This window comes from Marmota marmota, unplaced genomic scaffold, assembly GCF_001458135.2.
Source record: "Marmota marmota marmota unplaced genomic scaffold, marMar, whole genome shotgun sequence".
In the NCBI taxonomy this organism is placed as follows: domain Eukaryota; kingdom Metazoa; phylum Chordata; class Mammalia; order Rodentia; family Sciuridae; genus Marmota; species Marmota marmota.
The window spans coordinates 14,318,282-14,337,631 of NW_025999982.1; the positions used below are offsets into that span (position 1 = coordinate 14,318,282).

The following is a 19,350-nucleotide window of genomic DNA, read 5'->3' on the forward strand; positions in this document are numbered from 1 at the left end:
AGTACCAGGGACACAGCTGGTACTCAACAAAACATTGTTGACTAAATAGATGAAACTTTGGAATATGGTAATAAATAGAACAGTTTGAAATGTCATTAAAAATCTAAAGGCTATTCATAAGCCTGGCTCCTTTGTGCACAATGACAGCCTTAAACACAAACATCACAAAATGTACCTGAGCCTGTGTCAAGAATCCTTTTATCATGTTCTCTTCTCCTCACCACCCCAAAAGTTCCCCAGAGCCCACAGTCACACCCTAAGATTAAGTAACCTGACCTTAACTGACCCTTTCTGCTGTAGTGACTTGGCAGAGGGAAGGGGTGAAGATACATGCAAGTTTAGCTACCATCATAGATCCTAGGTCCTTAGGTGTCAGGACAATAACCTCTATTTACTAAGAGATGACTGACTAGAAAATTAAAGACAAAAGACAAATTTGAATAACCCAAAGCCAACAGTTAAATGTACAGCTGGTATTTGCCTCAACCCGCCCTCACTGTATTACATTTCTCAAAATAGCTGGTCTCAGTCAGATCCATAGATAAAGACAGCTGCATCCTGCAGCTGGTAGGCCAAAAATCAGGAACTGTCAACCCCTTTGCAGAGGAAGCAGCACTGTTCTAGCCAAAATAGAAGGCCCAGTACTTCTCTATCTGTTGGGATTGTCCCAGTTGATTATACAGAGCAAAGCCACCCAGACTCCAACACTAAGGCTATTGTAGTACAGAGAAAGAAGCACTCCAAGGGCTCTGTCCCTGAGATGTGGGTCTCCTATGTGGTTCTGGAAAGGACTAAGATTCCCTAGGAACAAAGACTCATTCTACTTCATAGAAGTCAATATGGCAACAAAAGTAAACATTAGGCCTGGGTCTACTAGCTGCTAAATCATAGTTTAGTTTTAATCTACCTAATCTATGGAAGGAGTGAAAAGAACAACAACGTAGATGCTCATCAGATGCCTGATCAACATCAGTCCTTTAAATGGGTCAATCTCTAGTCAAAGCAGACAGCTAAAGTGACACTTTCTATTATGTTTAAATTGCAATGGTTGTTTTTAGTATTATCATTTTTTTAAGTACATGAAAATTTTTTTCTTCCACTTTTCAAATGAAACCATAAAAGCACAGTCACCCCAGCACCATGCCACTAGACATCGCTTTCATATCTCACTTGCCCACATCCCAGTTTCACAAGTCATTACCTCTGTCAATTTTGGTAACCACTCAGTGTGTGAAGGGCATGTCCTTGAATTCCCATTTAAATGGAAAAATCTCAAGAGTCCAAGGAATTGTTCACTCAGGGTCTCTTATGGAGAAGAATCAGTCTCCCTACATCCAAGGGGTTGGGGATGGGACCCAAAAACAAGGGTTTAAAAAAAAAAAAAAAAAAGATTGCATTGCTTAAGCCTATCTGCATTTGCAGAGGCCCTAAATAAAAGTTGGGAGAGGGGGTACATATAAAACTAAACTGAAGGAAATCCTAGAAATTCAGTTGGTTCATGTTGTTTCTTTTTTCTTGACAGCCATTGAGGGAGCAGAACATTATCTCACACACACCTTTGTTTCCCTGCTACAGAAAACATTCCAGCCAGCCTAGGAACACTTGCTCGGCCAGTAAGGAATAAATATTTACACTTAGCTGGGATTTCCAGTTCTGGGGCACTGAACCCAGGCAGCAAGCCTCTGCCTTGACCACCTACTTCAAGCAGTCTTGGAATTGGGAGAACTTCTCCACCCAAAACTCAGTGACCCTCAGTGTTCAGTATTTAAAAGATCCATTATGTGTGGTTGTTGGAGCTAGTTGGGAACATTCTTCCATCTCTCTGGCCTCTGGAGCTGGGAAATAATTGCAACTAATGGTAAACGTCCACTGGCTGCTTACTGTGGCCAAACAACCCTCGTTCCCAAAGCAACCTGCAGTCTATTCACTCATGTTGTTCCCGATTTGTCATGGAGAAACTGAGGTACAGAGGTCAAATTATTTACCCAGAGTCCCCAAAGGGAGTATACCCCCAGGAAAGGAATTTAAACTGGCACACACCTCCATACCTCTGTTCTAATTGGAGCCCATTATTAGGACAGCCAGTATACCCCATCCAGGCCCCCTGGACTTGCTCCCTCAGGAGGTAAGTATGTGTCAACTTCTTCTATTCAACTGCAGGCTCCTTCAACTGCACTGACTTTGACATACTAATCTTTGCATTGCCTGAAATGCCTGGTATAACATAATTTATTACATGATATAGATTTAAAAAATAAAATTACATCATCTCTTTGACTGTTTAGCAGAGGAAAACTTCAACCCAGGCATTAAAGCACTGAAAGAAAATAATTGGCTAGCTAAACTTCTATTTGCAGTTAGCCTTCAAAAACTATGGTGAAATAATGTTATTTATTTATTTAGTGGGCATTTTCTAGATAAAGAGAACAGAGTTTACCTGTGGACACCTACACTGAGAAACAGTCTTTAGGTATATGTATCTCTGTATTAAAAAAAAATGTAATCTCAGGTAAAAGCTAAAGATGTAGGAAGGTGTGAAAGACAACAGAAAAGATCAATACAAGGCAACTCTCCTTAAATCCTGATTGTAGAAGACCATGATCATGACCATGCCTTTGGGTGCCATTAAACATGTAGCATTAAAATTTATGACAGTAAAACCAAAATGCAAGACAAGAATAAATAATATTCAAGTCTTCTAAGATTTGTTGTATTATCTAAAAAATGGTTTTAAAAATATAAATATATTTATATTTCATATTATACATGTTATAATCCCTAGAGTAGTCATTAAAAGTTTTTTTAAGTGTAACAAGCTAATACAGGAGGAAATATGGGATAATAGAAAATATTTGATTTATCCAAAAGAAGACTTAATCCAAAAGAAAGGAGGAAGAGAAAAAAAAGAGAAGAGGGGGTGGGGGGGGATTAAAAAAAAAAGAAAAAAAAGAGGAGAGAAGAGAGAGGACAAATAGGAAATAAATAGTAAGATGGTAGACTTAAAGACAAATATGAGTAATTATATTAAGAAAAATGTAAACCCACTGAAATACTCTTAATTAAATGACAAAAACTGTCAGACTAGATTTAAGAGAACACCTTAAGTATATGGTCATTACAAAAGCCATTCTTTAAATAAACACACACACACACACACACACACAAACACGGTAAAAGGATGGAAAATGAGATAACATACAATTTGCAACACTATATTAGATTTTTGTTTTCTTTTATTTTTCAATAACTTTGGCAAAATCCTTGCAACTTCTATCAGTCCATTACTCCGCTGCTTTTTCCAAATGCTCATTCCCTGAAAGAGAAAATAGGATTCTAGAAGGCTGAGCTTAGGTTAGACTGTTGACCTTGAAAGGAGACAGCCTGAAAAAACACCTCATACCTCAAATTAAGGAAGACAGATCCTCTGGATGTGTTCATTTTAAAATGGTTCATAGGACACCATAGTTAATAATGGACCAGCTGTTCTGGAGAGAGATAACTAAAAGTCACAACAGGGCTAATTCCTTGGGTGGAATATAACATAGGTGCTCTCAGGTTCAATGATAGAAAAAAACATTAACCACTGAAAACAAAAACAGTCATTTTTATACACTAAGAGTCCACTGAATTCTTGGAGCAAAGTCCCCAATGCTCAGCAATATCACAAAACACAGGGAGTACAAAAACAGCACACTACAGGGTCACAGCCACATCAATGTTTATAGCAGCACAATTCACAGTAGCTAAACTGTGGAACCAACCTAGATGCCCTTCAGTAAATAAGTGGATAAAAAAAATGTGGCACATATACACATGGAATATTACTCAGCAATAAAAGAGAATAAAATCATGGCATTTGCAGGTAAATGGATAAAGCTGGAGAAGATAATGCTAAGTGAAGTTAGCCAATCCCCCAAAAAACAAATGCCTTATGTTTTCTCTGATATAAGGAGGCTGATTCATAGTGGGATAGGGAGGGGGAGCATGGGAGGAATAGACGAACTTTAGATAGGGCAAAGGGGTGGAAGGGGAAGGGCAGGGACAGAGGGTTAGCAAGGATGGTGGAATGTGATGGACATCATAATCCAAAGTACATATATGAAGACACGAATTGGTGTGAACATACTTTATATACAACAAGAGATAAGAAACATTGTGCTGTATATGTGTAACAAGAATTGTAATGTATTCTACTGTCATTTATTTTTTAAAAAATCAATTAATTTTTTTTTTTTAGTTCATCTTAATCAGTATGGAGGAATTAAAAGACTAGGAATGGTGTTACCATGTGATCTAGCTATACCACTCCTTGGTATTTATTCTAAAGAATTAAAGACAGCCTACTAAAGTGACACATGCATACCTATGTTTATAGCAGCACAATTCACTACAGCCCATCTATACACCAGCCTAGGTATCCATCAGTGATTGATTGGTGCTATGGGTTTAGATGTGGTGTTCCCCAAAAGTTCATGGTAAGACAATGCAAGAAGTTCAGAGGAGAAATGATTAGGTTGTAAGAGTCTTAACTTAGTGAGTGAATTCATCTCCCCATAGGGATTAATTGGGCGGTAACTAAAGTGGTAGAGTGTGGCTGGAGGAGGTGGGAATCAGATGTGGGTTGGGGTATACATTTGTATCTGTATAGTGCACTCACTCTCTCTCTCTGCTTTCTGATCACGGTGTGAGCTGCTTCCCTCCACCATACTCTTCTGCCATGATGATCTGCCTCACCTCAAGCCCCATAAAATTATAGAATATTCAGATAAATGGATGGAGTTGGAGAATATCATGCTAAGTGAATTAAGCCAATCCTCAAAAACCAAAGGGCAAATATTCTCTCTGATATGTGGATGTTGATCCATAATGAGGATGAGGGGGGCATAGGAGGAATGGAGGAACTTTAGATAGGGCAAAGGGGAGGGAAGAAAAAGGAGGGTGTATAGGGGTAGGAAAGCTGGTGGAATGAGATGGACACCATTATCCTAAGTACATGTATGAAGACACAAATCATGTGATTACTTTGTGTACAACCAGAGATATGAAAAACTGTGCTCTATATGTGTACTATGAATTGAAATGCATTCTGCTGTCATGTATAACAAATTAGAATAAATAAATTTTTAAAAAAATGAAAAAACATTCATCTTAAGATGCAAAGACTAAATCTAAATTACCCCCCGCCTTCTGACTCTCGTTTGACTTAGCAAATTTCAAGAGATTAAACTATGAATAGACAGTTTCATACTGTGCAATTAAAAAGAACTGACAGTGAAAAATCCATGCCTATTGGTTATTAAAATTAGAGTAAGACCTGGATCCAGGATGTTGCTAAACAGTGATGTACACTGTTATTGAAACATGGAACAAGAAACTTAGTATTGCTGTCTCAAGAACCATCCCCACGGGATTCCACCTCTTGGGTCCCCTTCTTCCTCCAGGAGAAGTCTTTTCTGCTGTCCTTTAATAAACTTCTAATTTCTACTCTGAAAAAAAAAAAAAAAAAAAGAACCATCCCCACACACAGGCTATAGCAGAACCAAACATAAAGCTGCAGAATGCTTGTATACCACTGTTTCTCAAAATGTAAATAACAAAAAACAGATACTATTAAGATCTTTTAGTATTATAGGGGAGATAGAAGGAAGGAAAGAATCAAGGTGAATAAGAGTTTGGCATTTGGGAAAAGAAGAAGAATGAATTAGAAAACAAAGCACCCTTTTCCCAAATGCCAAACTCATTCACCTTGATTCTTTCCTTCCTTCTATCTCCCCTATAATACAAAAAGATCTTAATTCTTCTTCATTTCCTATTATTTTTATGCTGTGAATTAATCTCTTTGATATATGGTCTCCTCTTATTCTTTTGCTCTGGGCCCAGCAGGGGCTTGAGTCAATCAATCACATTATCTTTCTTGTAGGCATCATCAAAAAGATCTGCTGATATAGTCTCAAGAATCTAAATCTTTTTTCAAGTCTGCTGTTGTCTTACCAGTCCTTCCCTTAAAATCAAGAATCTAAGAAAGCACAATACAGCTTTGCCTTTGCACTCCCTTTATTCAAACTGCAAGCATTATATTTAATTGAAGGGTAAATCTCTCCTCTGCTTTTACCCAAAATCCAGTTACTTAAAGGCTAGTTTTAGGAGCAGGTCATAATTATTGAAATTGTTTCTCAGAAATTCATAAGACATTGGTGTGTGACTTCCAATGTTTATACTTGGTCTATTAGTAAATATTATTTTTCCTGAAATTCCACATTTTCAAAAAGTTAAAAATATACCAGGAGCTTTAAAGACCACCTTCAAAGTCAATTAGCTCCTATAAATTTTTATCCAAACAGTTGCCTGGCTAAAAAATCCCACCTGATGTGTGTTTATTTTAGCAGTGAAGGAATACTAACACTGTTGGTATAAATAGATAAAAGAAGGCTTTTTGGTCTTTTTAGGTATATAAAATTGAGTCCTTTGATATACAAAATTTGGTGCAGAATGATAGTGAACTGAGTTGTGGGGAAAAAAAAACCTCTCCCTAGCTCTGAAGTAAGGAGTCTGATCACTGGCATAACACAGGAAGATGGCCTTCTGAATCTCAAGTGGGTTTTATCAAGCCTTAGTGGTTAGCATTTTCTTTATTTTAGAAATATATTCCAGAAGTTTAATTGAAGTCTGTGAGAAATATGATCCAATACCCAATTCTGTACTAATTTCATGGCCTTTCAGGGCAACATAATTAAAGAAGGGCTAAGTCAAATGATTTGCATCATGTTTGGAATGGCCTTTTGTAGAACAACTAAAATAAGCCAGACATTTTATGTTTTATTTCTAGTATTAATAAATCTTATAAAATAGGTTTACAAATGCAAATAATGATAAAACAGACAAACAAAAAAAGCTGATGTAACTTAACCTTAATCACCCACCTAGTCAGTGTCTTTTCAATGCAAAGCCAGGGCTCATTAGTACAAATAAATCACACTCCCAGATCCCCCCACCCTCAGTTTCCATCTGATCTGCAGGAATGAACAACCAAGGAGGAGAACCGGTTCTGTTCTCACTGCTACTAGCACAACCTGCATCCTCAAGACTTAAAAGCAAGCCTCCCTCACCACCACCACCACCACACACACACACACACACACGTCTGGAGGAAGGGAGAGGACAGGGAAAAGAGGTTTTCTTCTTGGGTGTGTTCAAAGTATGTGATGCAAAATGAGACTGTAGATTAGGTGATGGAGTAGATCTGACCAGCGCAGCTTGATGTGGAACCAATCCCAAAGACAATGATTATCAACTTGACTGCCACCTTGGAATCACTGAGCTTTCAAAAGTATTGATTCAAAATCTTCTTCTTAGAGATTCTGATTTGACTGACCTGCGGTGGGATCCAAGCATGAGAACTATTTAAAAAGTCCCTAGATGATACGTGGATGACCATTGAGAGCCGTTGGTCTGGAAGACCAGGGTATGGATGTGCTCCTAAACAGCTAACATCAGCTCTTTTCCCCTGTCACTTGTACCTAGCGCAATGTGAGGAAAAGAGGAGTGGCAGAGACACAACCAGGGCCACATTACCTGAGTGGTGTCCTCCATCAGCCCGCGAATCTTTTCCACGACATCGTTGCGACGGTGCTGGCGCAGGGCACTAATTAACTGGGCGAGGCTGGCCTCAGGGCCCCGGATGGTCCAGTGCTGCAGAGCCGCGTAGGCCCGCTCGTGGTCCGCTGTGTATCCGTTGGAGAAAGCGGCCACCTCCCTCTCGCTGGCATTGCACAGAAACTGATAGATATCCTTCCACTGGCTCCCCACTTGGGCTGCGACAAGCTTCAGGATGTCAATACCTACACCAGGAACAAAATAAAATTTAAAAAACAAATTCAGAACAGGTATGCATTATAAGGAGCAGGCTTTCCTGTTGCTCTGTGTCAAAGGAATTTGCCGCCTTCCCCAGGTACCTGGCAGATGCAGTCCAATTTGGGAACTAGGCTGATACCCTCACATGAAATTTCATATCCTGGGTTGGGGATGTAGCTCAATGTTAGAGGACTTCTCTATCACACACAAGGCCCTGGGCTCAATCCCCAGTAGCTCAGAAATAAATAAAGCAAACCCCAACCAGTGCATTGATTTAAAAACATTCACTTCTGGAATGTGAAACCAGAAGAAGGTTTGATCTTGTAAGTATAAAACATCAGCCCCAGAAGATGTTCTAAAAGCCAAACCCAGTTAAGGTAATCAGAGTGAGTCCTTTGTTACTACTAAATACAACCTTAACCAAATAAATTAGAGGTTCCACACTATAAAAGTGGTGACTTCATGAAATTTAGAAAAACTATAAGCTACAAATTTAAGACGACTACTACTACTGTGGACAGGTAGGGGAATACTGTGCTATTATTATTACCCGGCCTTGTTGAGACAAAGAATGTGCAGATTTAAGTCAACTGGCAATGTACACAACTGTTTCAGCCCAATAGACGTGGTTCCAGACTCTACTTCTATGCTCAACAATCAATGTTCTGGTCTATTCAGTCTTCTTCTAAGTTGACTTGCATAGCTATTATAAAGATAACAGCCAAAATGACATCATCATCATCACCACCATTATCTTCCAGGTATTAAGACCAGGCATTAGTTCACTGAACATGTTTATAAGGTATTAATATCCTGATTGTACAAGTAAGCAGAAAAAATACAGCAAGAAATGTCAGGCTACTGGACCAATATCACAAAATTAGGTGGATTGGGTACTTAATCCAACTCACAAGGTTGGTAATCTGAACTGCTATAGATGTAACTACTATTAAAAGTGTTAATACATGCTACCTTCCAAGAGGGAGCATATGCCTTTGACCAAACTACCCAGGCTGGTTTTTGTTTTTGTTTGTGTTGTTATTGTTTTGCCAAGTATCTTCCCCCCAATATTTTAATATATATTAGTCCCCCCTTATCCATAGAATACAATGGATACCTGAAACCACAAACAATACCTAATCTTATAGTTCAATGACTCTTTCATCTTCATTGGGCACTTAACATGCATTGTGACTGCACCTTTTACTGTTTGAGCCAAAAACAACAACAACAAAAACTAGCATTAAATTTCTTTTGTCTTCTTCACAATTTTACAGGTGAAAGATTCATTCTTATTGTCAATCTTAGCAAACCCAGCATTATGATTTTCTTTCTTTCCTTATTAAGCAGAGAAACTTCACCTCTTCGCTTGCTTGTGCAACTGATACAGGAGGATTGTGAGTTCAGAGTCAGGCTCAGCAATGGCAAGGTGCTAAGCAACTCAGTGAGACCCTGTCTCTAAATAAAATACAAAATAGGGCTAGGGATGTGGCTCAGTGGTCGAGTGCTCATGAGTTCAATCCCAGTTATCCCCCGCCCAAAAAAAAAAAAAAAAAACTGGGCAAAAGAAAGCACTTAGGGCTTCTCTTGCTTCTGTGAATTGCCAGTATCACTATGAAAAGCAAAACGGTGGACAGGTAGGGGACTACTGTGCTATTATTATTATGGATCATCACACTTGTAAACTCTTTAATAAAGAATCAGTCTGTGGTCCTCAAATCTGATGAATACAGAGTGAAATGCCAAAATCACATCTCCAGATCCCTAATGATAATCTCACCTTCTATCAGGTGAGATTCTCCACAAGTAGCTTACTTTGGTGTCTCCTGCTTTATGGCATCTTCTCTCTACAATTACAAGTTGGCTTTGCCTGTTTTACACAGAGTATTCTCATGTAAAGGGTCTGGTATTTTTACGTCAATAGGCGAGTGAGTCCTCCAAATCCATATCATGACTTTGAATGTGGCTCTGTTCACATTCCCCAATACTAGAATTGTTATTATTAACAATGTCTTAAAAATGTTCGTCACCTAGTAAAAAAAAAGGGGGGGTGGTCAAGTTTCAAGTGAAGTTTAGGAAAGAGAGGAAAACAAATAGGTACTTATTACCATAATGATTGATTGGATTTTTCAATTAACAAGCAGTTGGGAGGGAATATTTTTTGCTCCCAACACTTGTTGAGGAAAATATTTCTAAAATGAGCTATCAATTTTTGCCTGAGAAAATAACAATAATAATTACAGAAAATTTTCTGAAAATGGAGGATTTGCTGTTTCCTCCATATAAGTCTTTACTATACCACACAATTCTATTATGTAGATGATTTGGAAGACCGTCTACATACACATCCAAAATCAATTCTCTGAAAATTGTTTTCAAAAACTAAGTTCCTAGTAGAAGGCTGCTTTCTCCTTAACTATAAACGTAGAATGCCACAAAACATAAAAACTTCAAAAAAATATAGAAGGCCACAAATCAAGACATAACTGTACTTTTAATACTGTTCTCCCTACTTGATCCAGTTGCTTTTTAGTTTCAATGTTCAGTCAGATACAGAGCTTTTGATTTCAAACAAATAGACTCCTCAAAAAACCAAGTTCTATTTAAAACACTGCAGGTAACTGTAAGAAATAAGCCAGCTCTTTGTGGTTAATGTGGTAGATTCTTCCCAACGCCAAAAGGCTTGTTAGTCCCTGAATCTAATTTAGGTCAATTTGACTAAGACCCACAGTGTCTTACATGAAAACATGACTGCATTTTCTTATAAGAAGGACCTTTGCTTAAATCTTCATAACACTGATGACAGTGTGGCTTTGGGCAAACCACTAACTGTCACGTCCATTTCCTCATTGTACAATGGAGATACTCACTGTGGTCACTGGGAATGAGCTGATTAACATTTTCTATGCAGTTGATTTATTTTGGGAAGTACCCCCATGATTACAAATGCTGCATATATACTGAGCACTAAAACTTAAGGCTCAATGTATTTCAGATGCAAATACACAGCCTTTATAGAGTAATTATAGAGTTTAAAAAGCTTAACAACCATTCCTTTTCCAAAACCCCGTATTTATACTTTTAAAAAAAAAAGTCACAAGGAAAAACACAAAAGAATGGATACAATGAGATTTTCCTTCAAATTAAACAGACCAGAAAGCTGAATTTAAAGATTTCATCTTGTTTTCTTACTCAAGTGGATCTCCCTACTATGGGAGTATCCTAGGGCAGCCATGTTTCTCACTACTGTCCTCTCCCACTTGAGAGTTGAGAAATCTAAGAGTAGGCAACTGCTCCCTTAGGAGATACCAGACTTTCAGCTTAATACATTATCACAAAACCCCAGTGGGGAGAAAAGCCTGAACAGTTGAACTAGCCCCTGAGTTGGCTGTACCTTGTCCTTACCCCATCATGAAAAGTAAGACCAGTGGACTATTTCAAGAGTATTTATTGAGCTGCCCCTGTGTGTTAGGCTGTGTTTGCACAACTGATAACCCTTATGTAATCAGAAGGCAGAAGAAGTCATCACCAAGAAAATGAAGCAACATCAAGGAAACACAAGTTTGTCAGCTGTGAAAGTGTTCTTTTTTTTTAATAGTTTTAGGTTAAAAAGTAACAATAAAATTATGGAGAAAAGAAATACTGTAATTAACCAAATTGAGACAGTTACCTCTTGGCAGGGGGTTGGGGAGGGAAAGAAATGCACACAGAAGGGATCTCAAAGATATTCATACAGTTCTATATCCTAAGCTAGATGGATGTAGAAAAATGGGTCTTCTTATTTTACTACTATATTCAAAAGTTTATTTATTATTCCTCTTAAAACTATCTAAACATTTATATACATAAACTCATGTATGATCACCTTCCATATCCACAAGTTTCATGCCTGCAGATTCAAATAACTGCAGATCAAAAGTATTTTTTCAATCACATCTGTCTGAATATGTACAAACTTTTTTTGGCCATTATTTTCCAAACAATACAATATAATAACTAATTACAAAATATTTGCATCAAATGAGGTATTATAAGCAATCTAGAAATGATTTAAAATATATCAGAGGAGGTATATATATTGAATTACTATGTTACTGTCAAGTACTATGCCATTTTATATAAGGGACTCGAGCATCCTTGGATTTTGATATCCCTATGGGGGTCCTGGGACCAATCCCCCATGCACATGAGGAACAACCATATATTTAAGATGTATGTGTGTGTGTGTGTGTGTGTGTGCAAGTGCTTTATAAACATATACTTTTAAGCAATTCACCTTATCAGTAAAAAATATCACGTAGATGTTGGTGACTAGTACAAAGTCATACAGCCAGTTAGGGGTGCTTCTGTTGTCATTAACGGAAGTGACCCAGTAGAGGAGCATAGTACTCACAGGAATTAATGCTCCCTTAGCCTGGTTATCTGGTTTAGACATGAACGTGCTCCAGGCTAGCCATGGTGTCTACGCTCCCTCCTGGTCTATTATTACTGACCAAGCAGACTTAGGGCTGTTTTCTCTAGGACTAGCAAATTTATTCCTCTTCACTAAAATTCTGATACCCTATTAAAAAAGGGGTGGGGGTTGTGCTCTATATGTGTAATAAAAATTGTCATGCATTCCACTATCATATATAAATTTTTAAAAAAGCGTGGGGGAAAGTTCAAAAAACTTTTTCTGCAATGACAACAGTAAATATTTGAGGCTTTGAGAACCCTACACTCTGTTGTGTCTTCTCCACCCCCCTGCTGTAACATGAAAGCAGCCACACACCCTATTATAGCATGGAGCATGAAAGACCATGCATACAAATGTGCGTGGCTGGGTTCTAACACAATTTGATTTTCAAAAACATGTAGACAGATGGATATGGCCCACAGGCTATAGTTAACCAACCCCTGCAATTCGTAATATAAAGACCACAGCCAGATTGTCAAATAGCATAAGCATTTAGAAAAATATTTTGTTAAATACACACACACACACACTGAAAGCTCCTATCACAATTATTAATTTATATGTGAAGTGACAGGAAGTGAAATGAAGACCACTTCTCTGCTAGACAGGTGCTCTGGTCATCTGTCCCATCAGAGTTCTCAAGAGTTTTCATTAAGAATGGAGACAGTCCCGATGTGCTGAATTGGTCTAAATTGTTTAATTGTATGAATGTTTAGCCTCCATTTTCTTACACTGAAAAGTAACAAAATTCTCCACCACTGAAGGGCTGATAGGGCATGCAGCCCAGCATTGCTTTTTCCCATAGTGCCAGGTCCTAGAGTTGTGACTGAAATTTCTGAAGAAGTCATCAAAGGAGCCAGGCCCTATAAACCAGAGGCGGTATATGCCAGAAACTGAGAAGGTAGGTGGCCTTGGCTCCTGGGGAAAGGATGAGAACTGTAGTGGAAAGATCATGAACTTGACCATTACAAGATTCAATTTCAAACTCCAACTCCATAATTTGTTAGTTGGGTGACCTTGAGCAAATGATAACCTCTAAGATTTCAATGTCCATGTAAGTAAAATGGAAATACTACCTTTTGTCTGGCATGATGGATACGATTATGTATGTGATCAGGTATTAAAAATGCCTGTCACGGTGCCTCAGTATACTATGGCCTCCTTCCTTTGCCCCCTCTGTTTCTGCATAGATAAGAATCATAGGGAGGGGCTGCACCTAAAAGGTGGGAGGAGTTCTGCATAGACATTGGGATCATAGGTGCTAACCAAGAACCATAGCACCAGGCTCCCGGCTTCCTGTGCTGCATGGACCCCTCACTAGTGTATGCCAGGAGAGGCAGCCTCTCTGAACTCACCCACTAGAAGTCCAATGTGGATGGAAAAGTACTGCTGCCACCACCTCTGCTGCACACAGGGAATCACAACAGGATCAGTGGGCTGACACTGACTTGATCCACAGCAAGAGAGTGCAAGAATAGAGGCACACAGTAATAAATGATTATTGCAGAAGAAATGGCATTTTCCAGTGCATTATAAAACCTTGAATTAGACATAATCTGGGTGACAATGCTAATTCAAGGATCACTTCTTAAAAGCTCAATGTCAGCTCCAGTATGCAAAAATGCTTCCTTCTCTTTTTATAAAATTCTGAATAGATGTTAATAATTAGAAGAGGTGCTAAAGTCCTTTCCCTTTTGGAGATAAATATCTGAAATGAGCGCCTTTAGTAAGACCCATACTAAAGCCTTCTTTGGAAGAGGTATAAAAGACAGCAATTATGGAGCCAGAGGAGACAAAGGCTCTCTGTTATCACAGCACCCTAGATTTCATGGCCTGTAACCAGGCTTCACACAGAATGGGTGCATCCAAGGGCTGAATATGGTTATAAACTTTTTGATGGTAACAAAGTCATCAGTTAAAAAGGATTCAAGTATCTCTCATACTCGTTAAATGTGATGTCAGTTTTCCTTCTAGAAAAAGAGGCAAAAGTAATGAGGCAAAAGATAATATAATGAGGCAATTAACATGAAACCTCCTCCCAGGACAGATGACTCCACAGTTACCCCATGCTGGTTTCTCAACACACACACAACAGTCTCCTGAGAGCTACATGTGAATAACAGTAGACATAAGCTCAAGACAGCATCCCTCCCAACACTACCCCGATCCTTGAAAGATGTGCTTATGATAGGCATGTGCTGTGTCTATGGCTTGCAAACTGCAGATCCAAGGGCAAGAATGGACACAAGACATACAATGTATGTACAGATCAACATATGTCAGGTTCAGACACTGGAATGAAAACCTGGCTTCCACATTCCCGGATCCACATTCTATGCTGTACAATGGTCCTGTCTTCAGAGATGCCTTTCTAATCCTCTGTTCCCCAAGTCTCATATCTGCTTTGAATACCATTATCTCAGCACCCACCACAGCCTAGCATATATTTGGAAAGACAACCAATGCATTCAAATGAATGAAGAAATGTGAGTGGAACCTGGGCGTCCTGGAACCCAGTTCTGGCACAAGAATCTCTCCTTTACCCATCCCTCTTCCAACTGAGGGAAGGCTACCACTTGCCCTTCAGAGGCCAGAGCTCATAGTGGAAAGGCCTTGCAGACTGACCCACTGCAGTTCTTTCTTTCTGCTGAGATCAGTAGTGTAGGCCATTTCTGCCTGCCCTGACAACAAACTAAGTACTCCTAAAAGCCACCAACCCATGTGTTTCATAGAAACAGTACATCACTGAGGGTTAAGGAGTGGCACGTCAATGGGGAAAACCCCAGTGCATTTATTACAAAGAAACTGCTTCTTCAGCACTGAGAATTTAGTAGGCCCCAGGTTAAAAATATTCTCTCACTAATTGAGGCACAAAGATTGAACAAACAATTTGGATTTTTTTAAAAAACCTGAAAATGATTTCTGAATTAATCGCTATCTTACTGAAGTTTTAATAGACAATAATTATAAACTCAGGTGAATCTTAGGAGCTACAAAAAAAAAAAAAAAAAAAAAAAAAAAAACACTGTGCAAAGATCTCTTCATGTTAATGGGTAGAATATTTTTTAATGACAAACTATCAAAACAGTAGAGAATTTTCCAAATGGAAAGTATCCCTAATGCTACAAGGAAAACTAATAATATTTTATCTCATTCCACAGGAAACAAAACAAAACAAAAAATGCTTTCTTCTTATTTTGTCTTAGTTATTTGAAGTCCCATTTATCTAAAGCTTTTGTTTTATTTATTCAACAAAATTTTATTGAGTATATATTTTGTTCTAGGCACTGGGGAGACAGCAATGAATGAATGCAAAGCAACACACACACACATACACACACACATAATCCTTTTCTTGTGTAGACCATGTTCTATGGGAAAATATGGAAAGAATAAACAAATAATAAAATACCGAGTACGTTAATGAGGAGTGCTAAAAGGAGGAAAATTAAGCAGGATGTTGTGGAGCAGTCGCCTCATGGAGGGACATCTGAGTCAAGACTGAATGGAGCAAGCTGTGCTGATATCTGGGGCAGGGAGTTCCAGGCAGAGGGAACAGAATATGCAAAGTGATGGTGGGTAGGAGCAGGGAAGGAAAGGTGTTGGCATGTGCAAAGAGAGCTGATTGGCTGCAGCAAGGGAGTAAGGGAGAGGGAGTGGTGAGAGTCACAAGGTGAGAAAATTGGAAAGAGGGCAGATCTGGAATTGGAATGAGGCCTTTTGGCTGTTACTCTGCATCCAATAAAGTCACTGGAGGTTTAAGAGAAACATGACACTATCTGACTGAAACTTGAACAGTATCATTCTGGCTATTGTGTCAAGAATAAACTGAAGGGGTACAGACAGAGATGGAGCAACCAGGTAAAGGGCACAGCAACGATCCAGAAGGGAGTGAGAGTGATTTGGGCCCAAGTGGTGGCTGTGCAAGTAATTTGAAGTGGTCAACTTCTGCATATATTTTTTAAAGTAGAAGTGATGAGATTTGCTAATGCATCAAATATGGGGTCAGAAAGAAAGAAGAATCAAGGATGACCAAGGTTTCAGATGGAGTACATGGGAGAATGGAGGACCACTTTCCATGATGGTAATGGATATGCATGTATGGTTTGGAATTCAGCGTTATCCATCTTAAGCATAAGCATAATAGACATCTGTCAAGCAGACAGAAGGATATTTCCATCTTCATTTCAGGTACAAGGTCCAGGCTGGATAGATGTGCCTGGGAATTTCCAGTGGACAGGTGGTATTTAAAGCCATGAATTACCAAAGGGGGGAGTATTTGATGGAAAAGAGGTGCAAGCATGGAGCTTTAGGGCTCCACTGTTTAGAGGTCAGGAAGATGAGGAGGAATCAGCCAAGGAGACAGGGAAGGAACAGCCAGACACAGGAGGAGAACGGGGAGTGTGTCGTGTTTTGAAGGCCAAGAAAAGAAAGCTGCCACAGGCCAAGTAGAGGAAAACTGAGAATAGAACAGTGAACTTAGAATTGTGTTGTCAGACTACATGGAAAAGAGAAACGATTGTGGCTAAAATATGGCCATATTTCACTAATGCTAATACATCTGAATGCATATTTTAACAAATGCCTTTCCATAGCTTGGTTGCAGTAACCCCCACCCATCAGTGGTATATATATAATATATCTCCCAATCAACTGTGTCACAGATTTGAAGAAGTATAGTAAGAGTTATTATTTTTTTTTAATTTATAAACTTAAACCCACCAATCTGTTAAAATTTGATGAATCATCAACCCAACACACTGAGTTCTATACATCCGCTGCAGCGTTAGCCACAAACTTGTGAAGAACGATCGACACAATTTCAGAAATTCTTCCTCCTCTGCAAAATATGCTTATATAATACTTGACCAGGTTGATTCAAGGACACACTTTTAGGGATTTTTTTTTTTTCTATTTGTATCTGAGCACTATGTGCTAGAAATGCTGATTCGTTTTTCACTAAAACAGTTTTAAATTAAAAAACTGTTTAAGGAGCTGTAGGAAAAAAATAGGAAATATGAAGTTAAAGAGTAAAAACACCTTTCCCCTAAAGCCAAGAGGAAGAAGTGGTGGCTCTGGAACGACAGCTGCTTCTAACTCCCAAGGACACAGGCCACATCTCCAGCTACTCTGCACAGGAAATAATGATTTTGAGGCCTTTCTCCTGTCACAGTTCTGTGTGCCTTATAATTCTCAAACTCTCTAGGAGTTTAAACAGGAAGGTGCTGTCTGATGGAAATGGCACTGTTGGAAGCAAACTTGGAAAAGGCAGTGGGGTGGGGGTCTGGGGTGGAGAGCAGCCCAGCCATCCCCACCCTATAAAACAACTGCAGCAGACAGCAGCCCTGCGGCAGGAGGGCCTGCACACAGCAGCCTCTGAGACTGCTATGTCTCAGAAATGATCTGCTCCCTTTGCCCAACTTCCTGGTGTTTACACTTCAAGTGTACTTCCCATAGGAAATGTGGGCTGACAGGATGACTGTCTGGAATTTTTAGTCAAGGAGTCTCTGGCAGAGGAGGAAGGGCTGGGGCTGCTGCTGCTGATTGCTTGCTGCTGCTGTCTGGTGCTGAGAAAACCACCAAGCTACAGTGATGTGAGTTCCGATCAGCACGACTCCATCACCTCTGACTTACTGCAAATAGGCTTTACTTTTTAAAACCTCTCAGCTTAAAATTTTTCCATGCCAAGCGATTTATGAAAAAGTAGAAAATCAGAGCAGCTTCTACAGAGGAAAGCTCATTGTGGATGACAGTTTTCTAAGTGGTTTATTTCAGAACACGCTGGGCAAACTAGGTTTTGCTAAGGGAAATAAAATTTTTCTTGGTTTGAGCATGGTTTAAAAAAAAAAAACACACACACACACACAGCAGGGTGGAGATGTAGCTAAAGGGGTAGTGTGCTTACGTGTGGCCCTGAGTAGTTTGATCCCTGGCACCAAAATAAATAAATAAATAAATAAATAAATAAATAAATAAATAAATAAATAAATAAATAAATAAATAGAAAAGCCTAGCATCAAGTAATTGATGGAAAATCCAAATTCTTATGATCAAGCAGCAGCGTCTGGAGTCAGACTGAAACTTGAGTTTAAAACCAGGCACTGTCAATTCTTGCCAAGAGACCTTGGGCAAGTTACTCTGTACCTCATTTTCCCCATCTGTCAATTGGGGACAGTTGTGGCCTTCCATAAAGTTATATAAATTAAGTCACTATTTATAAAATACTGACAACAGGACATGGCACTCAGTAAGCATGATATAAGTTTTCATTAAAGTAGACAGTGGAAACTTGACTGGTAGGCGAAACCGTTCTTTTAAGGCTAAAATATGTAAAATATTATATAATTCATTTTAGTAGTCTCAGTTTTTCATCTTTGCACTCACAAATCACCTCACGGTCTTACCTATGTGGGTAGTAGCAAACATCCTAACTTCACTTTACACAAAATTCAAGTGGAAAGGTACTAATTTAATATCCAGTTCATTTCTAAAAACTGCATATGGTGGTTTAAATAATTCAGATTAAATGTTTCCTCCAGCCCTTTCTAAAACCTAGTTCAAGACTTGATTTATATTATTCAAATATATTCACGGCACAGGTTCCAGTTGTTTAACACTTGTCACCTAACAACTACAAATCCTGGGAAATATTTATACAAGAAACAAACACAATTCCACTCCCACAGTTGTTCTGCATGACAAATCAGCTCTACAGCTGGATTGGATCTTACCGCTTACCCTGGAAAAGAGGAAGGCAGCTAAGGAGCTGTACATCTATCTAAGAGACACATTTCTTTAACAACACCTAATAAGACCAGTTCTCCCACAATGAACCAATCCTATAGGAGAAATGGCACTTGGGGAAGAAAGGAAACTTTTTCTAATCCTGTTGTTGAGATTCATAAGGACCTAGAACCGAGAATGAAGTTGTTATTGAAAAAAAGCTATTTCTCCTTGCTTGCTATACAAAGTGGGGTGACGTTATGTTTTGCTTTGCTTGAGCAGTGAATTGTGGATAGAGGACGGGATGGAAGAAATAACGA

The 19,350-nt window shown here is 38.9% G+C and overlaps 1 protein-coding gene across 1 annotated transcript in view; it reads right to left on the reverse strand.

Moving 5' to 3' along the window:
* The window catches only part of Tnfrsf21 (TNF receptor superfamily member 21), a 69,777-nt gene that overhangs the window by 14,609 nt on the left and 35,818 nt on the right, over positions 1-19,350 (reverse strand). Inside the window, exon 4 of the mRNA XM_015487836.2 lies at positions 7,573-7,838. Within this exon, the coding sequence (XP_015343322.1) occupies positions 7,573-7,838 (266 nt within the window). The remainder of the gene's footprint in view (positions 1-7,572; positions 7,839-19,350) is intronic.